Consider the following 10767-nt stretch of genomic DNA (forward strand, 5'->3'; position numbering starts at 1 on the left):
TAAGCTGACTTGCTAACGCTTTAAATATTAATTAAATTTGGTTGAAGACATGCGCTTGTAAAAAAAAATACTAATATTGCTTCAATACATTTTGTATACAAAACTAATTATTAATGACAAATAATCTTAAAAAGTAACCTGTAACCAAATATATGTTAGCATTTTAGCATTTGTTGCTAAGGAAGTAGATAAAAGACGCACTGTCAAAACTGCACGCAGTTGTGTCTCATCGTCGTCAGTCTGTCAGAGAGGTGAAGGTGTGGTTGTAAGCTCTCTACTCTGTTCGCTGTCATCATGGCTCGTGTTGAAACTTCTTCTAGCAGGCCGTACCACCTGGTGATCTTCGGAGCCTCTGGATTCACGGGACAGTTTGTGGTGGAGGAGGTAGCCCGGACCGTGTCCGAGGGTCCCAAAGGGAACCTGAAATGGGCCGTGGCAGGCAGGAGCAGACAGAAACTGGAAAAAGTTCTGGAGCAGGCCGCCGGAGTCCTCAGTATGTATGCATGTTCACACTGAAGCATGTTGTTTAAACATGTTTAAAGCCCTGAAACACACTTCATGTTCCTGTTGAATTGTTTCACTAAAGTGTCGATGCCAAAGGATGTTGTAGTTGTTGAGTTCTGCTTTTAATCTGATTTTCCAGGAATGCATCGTCTAGTGAAAAGGATAACTGCTTATAACTGGCTCAGCTAGACAATCCTGCTCACTGACTTTGACCCTAAACGATGACTGAACTCCAAAGTACAAGAGATGTTGCAACCAAGACTTTTAACTGTATTATTGTTTTATTAAACTAATGATGAACTTATGACAATGCTTCAATCAATGTTAAAATCTATACAAAATTACATGTTTTTCTTAATTTTCCTATAACACAATGAGTATGTTCAATTAAAGTATTTATAGAGCAGTTTACAGTATCTAGTAAATATTTGCCTTACTGAAACTGAAACTGAAACTGTGAGTAGAAACTGCTCTTTTGTTACTTTATTTATAAATTGATAAATTATTAATCAATCAAACCTGTTGTGGTCCAAAATGTGATTATGAGCCTTTTATAATTAATCAATTGAATACTCTGAAGGCAGACATTATTGTTTTGAGTAATGTCTTTTCAATGTATATTTCTATTTAAGGGCAGAAAACAGTCTTTTAACATTAACAGAATTCAGTGGTGGCTTCTTTTTAAAGATGATCTGCCTTCAGATCTGAAAACGAAAACAAATGCAGCTGATTTGAAATGTGTGACAAATTACTGAATACATTTGTTATGCCTGTAGTGTTCCAGATTGATGATTTGGATCATCTACAGTATGTGACACTCTTAAAATGGAAACTGAAGCCCCTCTCTTGATCAAAGCCAGAGAGCTATTCTACTGTCATGATTCTGCTGTGGGTTTATAGAGGATTAGAAAGTTATTCTTTGGTCGCCTTCTATTCGGCTTCCTCTTCAGGGAGTGTACAACAGCTGATGGAACATACCTGCCCACTGGGAAGCCCCCAAGCCATGAGAGCACACACACACACACACACACACACACACACACACACACACACACACACACACACACACACACACACACACACACACACACACACACACACACACACACACACACACACACACACACACGCACACACACACGCACGCACTCGACACACAGACTGTTAAATTAAACATCTGGGAACAAATTGCAATATGCCTGCAGGATTTTTTTTACTATATTTTGTTGTGGAATATTTTAGTTGCCTCTTCATTTACAGTTTCACTCACTTTTCAAACAGGTATACAGAGAAACATTGGTCTTTTTAATGGTGTCAATCAGAGAAGAGTTTTGAAAAAGATCAGGATATCATAGCACATAACTTTGTGTGTGTGTGTGTGTGTGTGTCTGTGCAGGTAAACCAGAACTGAGGGCAGAGGTGGACGTCATTGTGGCAGATGTAGGAGAACCAGACTCTCTGGCTGCCATGTGCAAACAGGCTGTGATTGTTCTCAACTGTGTGGGGCCTGTAAGTAGACTGCAGGTGTATGTGTGTAACAGAAAAACTGAACTTGCTCTGTCATGACACAAAACCGCTTTCTCTCACATAATCTCATCGTACTTTTGCATCAGTGTAACTTAACTTATCTCCATCTCTCTGCCTGCCTTCATCCATCTTTTCCTTCTCTCTCTCTCTCTCTCACACACACACAGAGCAGCTTGTTCTTACACAATGAAGGCTACTGACTCGCACACAATAACTCTAATTGTGTTCAAGTCTGAATGAAAAGTAAATTCCCATCACTGCTTTGCGTCCCGTGCATCACTCAGGTTCTTGTTGCAAGCCAAATTCTTCCTTAGCTGTGAGCACAACTATTAAACACAAACCACACGCTGCCAGCTTATCTTTCACTGAGACAGGCAGTTCAAGCCAAAAGTAGACGGACCATTAGGAGCATAAAATGTAAAAGAGTTAGCATAGCCAGGGTTAGAGAGACTAAATAACATCCCATAAACCACAGGCTTAAAAACGTCTTTTGAATTGTTGAATGGTATAAATGTCTAAATCAAAATAAGAATACAAGACAGATGTACTCCAACATCAGAAGAATAACAAGAATCTTATGATATAATGTTAACATGTAACTCACATGACGGCATGATGAACACGTTTAACAGGATTTGCTCAGAGACGTGATCCCTGAAAATAAGTATTTGTTTCAACTTTCTCCTCAGCAAAATGAGGACAAACTGAAAAAAGCTGAAATTTGTATGTGTTTCTCCGTGTGCACAGTACAGGTTCTACGGTGAGCCAGTGGTCAAAGCCTGTGTGGAGAATGGAGCCCACCATATTGACATCTGTGGAGAGCCTCAGGTATGTACAAAGCATCATGTTTTTATAGAAGTTTGTGCTACAATGTGTAGTTCAATCATAACCTCCATAAGGGTAGTGCTTTTTATTCTTTACTCTTCCCTTTTTCAAAATCTTAAAGCTAACACAACAGATGTTTGATTCAGAATTGTATACTAACGTTGCCCTTTTTTTTTTACCAATACCAGTGTTTGCGCCATAAACTTACAGTGCTTTTTAACTTTAAGAATGTAATAGTCAACATGTATTTACCATTAATGAAGCAGATTCAGGTAGATGGTCTCTTGATGATATTCAATTGGCTTATTTTTTTTAAATTTCTAAGCAGCAATTTAAACCTTCCCTCTGCACCCGCATGATGTCAGTGGACATTTTAGCGTAAATTGTGTGGATGTTCTTCTGCAGATTTCCCAACATTCAGCTTGGCTGTTGGTTGTGTTTGGATTTGATACCATATGTGTTGTGTGTCATTTTGTGGGTTCTTTTTAGATCAAGTTATTTCCCACATGGCCTCATGATAATAGCTTTCATCAGTCGTAGTTGAGATGGTCTGTGTAATGCAGCATGTCTGTGACTAACTTCATGTTTATGTGTGTTTGAGGCTTTTTCTTGGTTCTAACAATGAGCCTCACAACGTTCATCACATCAAAAGGAAATTCAAAAAGAAGCCTCTGTTCTGCACCTCGATTTAGTTTGGAGATTATCTTCATGCTCGTTTGTGATTTCTGTTGAAAAAATGTGTTGAATTGAAAACATCATACAATACGTAATAACCAGAAGAACAAAACATTATAAAGATTTTGTATGATGTTTTTTTTGTGTTTTTTTCTGGCTGTGTGCAGTTTCTGGAGGGGATGCAGTTGAACTACAACGACCAAGCAGCTGAAAAGGGTGTCTACATCATCGGGAGCTCTGGATTCGACTCCATTCCTGCAGACATGGGAGTCATCTTCACCAGGGATCAGTTCAGGGGTAAGAATTAAATAATTAAAGCTCTTCTGACGATGATATGGTGTGATCCACTCAATCTGGTTTTGTTCCTGTTTTCCTGTTTATGATTTATTCATTTTAATATTTGTGTGTGTGCGTGTTCATCTGCAGGTACTCTGACTGCAGTGGAGAGCTTTCTAACTGTTGGCTCAGGACCAGAAGTATGTAACTACATTACCAATAATTCCATGTTGTACACCGGTTTTTCGATGATTATTCATCATGTTTTTCCCTTATCTCTAATGCTGCTCGATTTTTCTCTGCCAGGGCGGATGTATCCATGACGGCACGTGGCAGTCAGCCATCTACGGGTTTGCCGATGGTCCGAAGCTCCAGAGTCTCAGGAGGAAGTTCAACCACAAACCTCTCCCTATTGTCGGCTCCAAGATGAAACGCAGGTACATAGAGTAGTAGTGTTTTTATGCCTTTTTCAAGAGACATCAAGTCCTCTATCTTCCCTGAGGTTTTTCTGATTTGATTTGATTGATTTGATTTCTTTATTCCTAACACGTAACATAAGACAGAGGTGGACAGAAAAAAACAGACATACATTTAAAAAAATAATAATTACAAACAGTGAAAAGTATAATTTTAAAAATTTGGACGCTATGCTATTTTAAGTTACATCTTAGGTAGCACTTAGATGGCCAGTTTGTTAAACCCAGTAAATTAATATTTAGTGCAGATGAGTGGGTGAATTCTCATGTCCAAAAGGTTCTTTGCATCCTCTGTCACTCCAAAAAAAATTCATGAGGTCAAAGAAACTGCGGTTATGTTGCGTGCCCCATGTACTGTACAGAGGCTGTAGTCCTCGTCACAGCCACCGTGGGATGGAATTAGACTTTGGCCCTTTGCTGCATATCAACCGCCACTCTCTCCTCCTGAAAGATTATAACCAAAAAAAACACCAACCTGTCTCTTTGCATACTACGTGTCACAATTAGCATTACACTAAAATGAACTGTGGCCTAAAGGTCAACGAAACATTAAACAGGTTGTTAACATTCAGTGAATGCAGGGTAATCTAAGCATTTGTATAAAACACCTGTTGGAGACAATATGTCATCGCTGGAGAACATTTGTCTCTATTGTTCCTGTGTTAGTGTGTGGGGCAGTTTGAAGACTGGAAAGTAGTGGTCACAATAGAAGTCAGAATAGTAACTTCGGGGGTTATACAGTATATATATATGAACTATGCTAACTAAGACTGATACAGCCTTATAAAAAGTTCAATTGGTCTTAAGAACATGTTTAAGCACAGGACGAGGACTGTTACTTACGCCTCTTATTAAGAACGGATGGTCATTATAAGATGAGATAGCTCTTATAATGACAAAAAACATTGTCATTAAAGTATTTCATTGTGTTTTTAGCATTTTGACAAATTGAAGCAATATCTCATTAATACAATACATGGCATCGAGAATCCCATATGTTGCAAATGCAAGAATTAATTTGGTCATTAAGCAGTGAAGGCTGGTGAGTTAACGGACCAGTACAGACATCGTTATGAGAGTTTGAATGATCTGCTAACAATTAAACAGCCAATATTCATATTTCTGTTGACATAAATAGCATACAGGAATATATATGTTGATGTATTATAATGTCTTCAATCGAGTCAAATCAAATTCCTAGATATACCATAGACTGTTTGTATACACTGAGGAGGACTTTGGACAAATGAAAGCAAATGTTGTAGTGCTCTCTGGTGGACAAGTCATGTCGTGTTTATAAATGACCTCTACATATCGACATGATTTTAGAATTACAATTTCTTGTTGGTCATCAGCAGCATATACACATACAGTATGTGATGAGGTATTAAGAGACAATAATCAAGCTCTGCTGAATTCTCTGCTTGTTTTCTCAGCTTGTATTTCTGTGTGTGTGTTTGTTTGTAGGGGCACGCTGTTCTTCAGTAACGAGATCCAGCAGTACACTGTGCCCTTCATGGGCTCTGATCCGTCTGTTGTGAAGAGAACTCAGCGCTTCCTGGTGGAGGAGCATCAGGCCACTCCGGTTAGACTTCACTTGATAGTTTTCTTGAGTTTTCTTCCTATCATTTCTTCTTAATTTCAACCTTTTTTTTTTCATCTGTGCTTGTAAATAGGCACATTTACTATTATTTTTTTGTAGAGTTTTCCTGTACAAAAGCATCATGAAGACCAAAAGTGTTTCTATTTTCACTCACACATTCACATTTGACCAATAATAATTGGGAAATGGCAGATTTTTGATTAATTTTGATGAAATCATTTGGATTTTACTGATTTATTGATGAAAAAGTCTGACATGTAGAAAACAAAATCATTCCGAACAATCCCATTGTCTCTTTTTACTGTTTAGGCTTTATGAGTTACAGTCCTTTCTGTGTGCAGGAACACTTTCTCTTCACTCTTATGTGAACACAGCATGAGCCGATCACTCCCCCTGCTCTGTTTGTGAAATCATCTGTGTTTGTAAACTTCAGGTTCAGTATGGAGCTTATGCAGGAATAGGAGGTATTGGGAACATTTTCAAACTGATGTTTGCTGGCATGATGTTCTGGTTCTTGGTCAAGTTCAGTTTTGGACGCAACCTGCTCATCAAGGTAAACAAAAATGTCATAGAAACAATTTGTATACACTTTATTGAAACAAGTCAGTACTGTGTGTGGAGAGGTATTTTTGTAGTCATTGCTCTCTGTTTTTTTTGTGCCCAACTTTTTCAGCACCCGGAGTTCTTCTCCTTCGGACTCTTCTCAAAGGCTGGACCAAGCAGGAAGCAGGTAAAGTGCTGACATTTTTTAAACTCTGTAAATTCTATCCTGTTGTTCAATTCACAAACAAAAACATTTAGGTCAGGAAGAAAAGTATGCTTAGACGGAGAAGTTCTGTTTTCTGAAAAATAGTGTCCATGCATGTTTCAGATGGAGGCTTCATCATTCAGGTTTGCCCTGTATGGAGAGGGCTACACAGAAGGACAGGACCCCTCCCTGGGGAGACCTGACAGCAAGATCCGCACATTGGTTCAGGGACCAGGTAATCTGAAATGAAATACCAGACTCTACTACCAGATTATTTTCTTGATATATGAAATATGATGTGTGTCATTACCCAAGGAGACCACACTAGGGTGAAAGCATGCCAGCATTTATCTCTGTCCTGATTTGTTTGTTGTCTCTGACGCACTCCATCTTTTGTTTGTTTGTAAATGTATGCATGGTCTGGCTGGACTGTGAAACAGAATTGCCCTCTGGGATCAATCAAGTTTTCTAAAACTTAAAATAGAAAACCATATTTTGGTTTTCCCTAATTTAACAGTTTAGCCTGTTTTTATTTAATGTTGCTACTAATGTGGCTTCATAAAAACATCTACCATGCTGCCTGTGCTAAATGGTCGCTTCTTTCTCTTCTCTCACGGTTTGGTAATGTTACTGTGTCTGCTCTGTCCAACACAAACAATGGTTCTCATGGTTGTTCAATCTTTTCTCTGTTGTTATTTAGAGTGCGGATATGTGGCCACACCCATTGCCATGGTACAAGCTGCTCTTACAATCCTGAATGAACCAACAGCCCTGCCCAAGACGTAAGTAAAAAAACAAAAAACGAGCTAAATGGCTGATTTCATATTTTCAAAAAAATCTAACTGCAGTTCTTTTTGGTGCTCTATTTATATAAATGACTCAAAGGTACTGTGAAATAATATAACATCTCAATTTCCAGGGGCGGAGTATACACTCCAGGAGCTGCTTTTGCCAAAACCACACTGATCGACCGTCTGAACAAACATGGCATCCAGTTTTCTGTCGTCTAGAGTTTGTCTCCTCCCTGATGCATTACTACAGGTTTCTCTCAGTACTAAGTAACAACTGGAAAGTTTCCATCTGAAAAAAAAGAGCTATTTCATTTTCATTTTTTGTTAAATTGGTTGATTTGGCATTCTCCTTTTTTCATTTGGACACAAACTTGTCAGGATTCCTTTGGCTTGAATGTACTGTTAATATTCTGCATGTAAGATACGAATAGCACAACCAGTTAAGAACTGTGGGTGAAAAAAACGCAGAAACCTTCCACTAACATGATCTCTGCTAATAGAAGATGCATTTTGGCCATGATTTGGTTCACTGCTTTACTTCAACATTGAAGTTTGTCAAGTTACATTGTACCTCATATAAATAAATCATTGGATAAAAAACAGTTCCTTAATATTCTGATAAAGTGGTAATCAAAGAGGCAGCACATAGATGTCCCTCTCTAGTCAATACAACATCTGTAAGTGTCATGTTGTAAACAGAATAAAAAGTTCTCCTCTGCCACTTTATTCATTCAATAAATCATCTGGGTAGAAATAGACTCTTCATTATGTGCCACACCTTCATAATAACATTTAGCTTTACAGAGAGGATATGGTTGGATCTGATTTACAATCGTTTGATTTATGATGAACGGCACAGTAGGCTGATAGCTTCACAGTTTAATATTATGCTGGAAGAATAAAAAGCATGTAAGGAGAAAGTAGAAAACCAAGCTGCTGTAAGTGTTTAAGAAATGTAAACCATCTTAAAGTGTTATCCTTGTAACATACAGTAACTTTATATTCACCAGACATAACTCATTGAGACGCACTAACATTGTAGCAGCAAGTTTGTCCTTCAGGTTCAGTGAAGTGAAGCTGTCAACAGGATAGAAACCTGCTCTGTGTGTGTGTGTGTGTGTGTGTGTGTGTGTGTGTGTGTGTGTGTGTGTGTGTGTGTCTGTGTGCATGTTAGCCTGTCTCAGCCTGTTAAGCTGAAAATCCTGACTGCTTTGTTTCATGACAGTTTGTAGTCAGACTATCACTAAAACATACTTTCAATGTATTTTTCTTGTAGCTGAATTTGACAGAATTCTTTGATATCCAGTAGTTTCTTTGAGTTCTGGCAGAATAGGCACAAAGTAGTTTTTTGCTCAAACAGCGTGATGTGCATGATGCTGAATTGATCCTCTCTGCTTCTTTTTTTTTTTAATAACTGATTTAAAAAAAAAAATCTGAAGTCATGTTTTTGTCGACTGGAGTGGTTTTCTTCATGTTATCGATCTCAGTTTGGACTTTTTTTGCATCATGTGCACGTAAGCAGTTGCATTATGGTTTTGTTTTGGTGTGCTTTGCTTTGGACCTAATAAAAGAAACCAACTCGGCCAATGGAGACAATTCTTGTGTCTTTCTTGTACAGCTTTATAAAAAATACATGCAATGTGTATCAAATAAAAAAAAATCTGTGGATGAAATTTATTAAAAGACATTTGAAAAAATTCACCAGTTAGTTGCATCCCTCCTACAATTGAGAGTAAGTTATGGAACTCAAAAGTTGAGTTTGTGAGCCCTTACAGTCATGTTATATCAGTATTGGACTCAATGAGCCCTTGCATCAAAGATTCTTAGGGTATATCCCTTTGTGCTCTAAAGCTTGAGTCTCTAAAAAGCTGAGTCATTTTGTGCAGCAGTGCTTTTTCAAGCTGTATTACACCATGATATCTACAAGAACTCTGATATCCAACGGTAAAGGTTAAGGTGTCATTCATAAATCACGACTTTCCATCTGTGTCTTTTCGCCTATAAGAAAACCCTCAAATACATGGCAAAAAATGCCTTTGAAATCTACAAAATTATTGTAGCAATAAATTCCAATACACAGAACACCATGGTAAAAGTACTTTAAATCATTTAATCAAAGCCTTGTCTTCACTGACTTCTTGTTTAAGAAGTATAAAATGATAAGGGGATAGTTACATAATGACAAGTAGGCTAAGCCACGAATGCTGTAATAATTCAAGATGATTTAAGCGTGTGTTCATGCCTATTGCAAAATTTTCCATTTACACACAACTTTCAAATCATCATTCAAATCAGGATATTTGAATGCTAAACATTTGTTTAGCTGATGGTGCAATATGTGTTCAATAAGAAAGGAGAGAACAGACAGGGCTTCCAGTTGCTTAGAACATTTATTGTGCATATTCTACAACAAGCTGAGGGGGGAAATGGAAACGATCCAGATGAACAGCTCCTCTTTCAACAGCTCTGACTTCACACGATGTACGATTAGACAGTCGGATGGAGACGAAGTCACTCTTTCTTTTGTCTCCATCTTCCTGCTCAGTAACTTAGAGGTGGGCCTTCCAGCAAATGCATGGGTGGTATGGCTCATTGGTAATGGAAAGAGAGATGTGTTGGCTTTGGACATCCATTTTCTGAGCCTGGCTGTATGAGAGATACTTTACTGTTTGGGACTTCCAGCTCAACTGTACTGTTTTTACAGCATTGAACCCGTCACTGCAGGTTTCCATTACCTGTTGATGCAACAATGGTTTCTGGTGTGGATTGGCAGGCCATTGTTCCAGAGCTGTATCTGTGTGGACCGTTACATTGCGGTGGTACATCCATTGATCTTCCTCAGGTGAATGTTTGAAGTAACATTACTCAGCCTTTCAGTCTGACCTTGGACAATAATTCCTATTTCCTGATCAACTCTCTGCTGTGTTTCCATTTTCAGGTTAAAGCCCCTGAAGTCCCGGGTGGCACGGTGTGCTCTGGCCTGGGGTACCTTCATATTATCCATGGCGCTTATGTCAAGAGTAAACCACAGTCTCCTTATGTGGTTTGTTTTCACATTATGTCTACTTTTGTTCTGTACTCTGTCTGTACTCTTTTCTCTGAAACGACACGGTCCAGGAGAGAGGGAGGAGAGGAGAGGAGGTGACCAGATGAAGAGAAGAGCCTTCAACATTATTTTGGTTCATCTTGCATGTGCTATAGTGAACTATGCGCCAGTTTTGATATTACAATTTTCGAAAAGAGAAGTGATTTCAGCTATTGTGTTCGATCTCATTTTATGTCTGGGAGTGGTCAGTGGGCTAGTCCAACCCTTACTGTACCTGAGCAGGAACAGAAAGTTGA

The 10767-nt window shown here is 38.5% G+C and overlaps 1 protein-coding gene across 1 annotated transcript; it reads left to right on the forward strand.

Moving 5' to 3' along the window:
- Nucleotides 1–81: 81 nt before the first annotated feature.
- Nucleotides 82–9012, forward strand: LOC109993452 (saccharopine dehydrogenase-like oxidoreductase). The gene is made up of 12 exons (XM_020646456.3): nucleotides 82–493; nucleotides 1901–2013; nucleotides 2779–2859; nucleotides 3699–3828; nucleotides 3958–4007; nucleotides 4114–4244; nucleotides 5751–5868; nucleotides 6320–6439; nucleotides 6560–6616; nucleotides 6758–6869; nucleotides 7335–7416; nucleotides 7554–9012. Exons 1-12 carry the CDS (start codon nucleotides 295–297, stop codon nucleotides 7642–7644), a joined length of 1284 nt encoding a protein of 427 aa, XP_020502112.1. The 5' UTR covers nucleotides 82–294; the 3' UTR covers nucleotides 7645–9012.
- Nucleotides 9013–10767: the final 1755 nt, after the last annotated feature.

This window comes from Labrus bergylta, chromosome 3 (genome assembly GCF_963930695.1).
Source record: "Labrus bergylta chromosome 3, fLabBer1.1, whole genome shotgun sequence".
NCBI lineage: Eukaryota > Metazoa > Chordata > Actinopteri > Labriformes > Labridae > Labrus > Labrus bergylta.

Excerpts from the sequence above, each read along its gene's own strand:
- LOC109993452 (XM_020646456.3), top strand. The coding sequence starts at position 295 with ATGGCTCGTGTTGAAACTTCTTCTAGCAGGCCGTACCACCTGGTGATC. Across the intron at positions 4,008-4,113 it reads CTGTTGGCTCAGGACCAGAA|GGCGGATGTATCCATGACGG; the intron begins GTATGTAACTAC and ends TTTCTCTGCCAG. Across the intron at positions 6,440-6,559 it reads GACGCAACCTGCTCATCAAG|CACCCGGAGTTCTTCTCCTT; the intron begins GTAAACAAAAAT and ends CAACTTTTTCAG.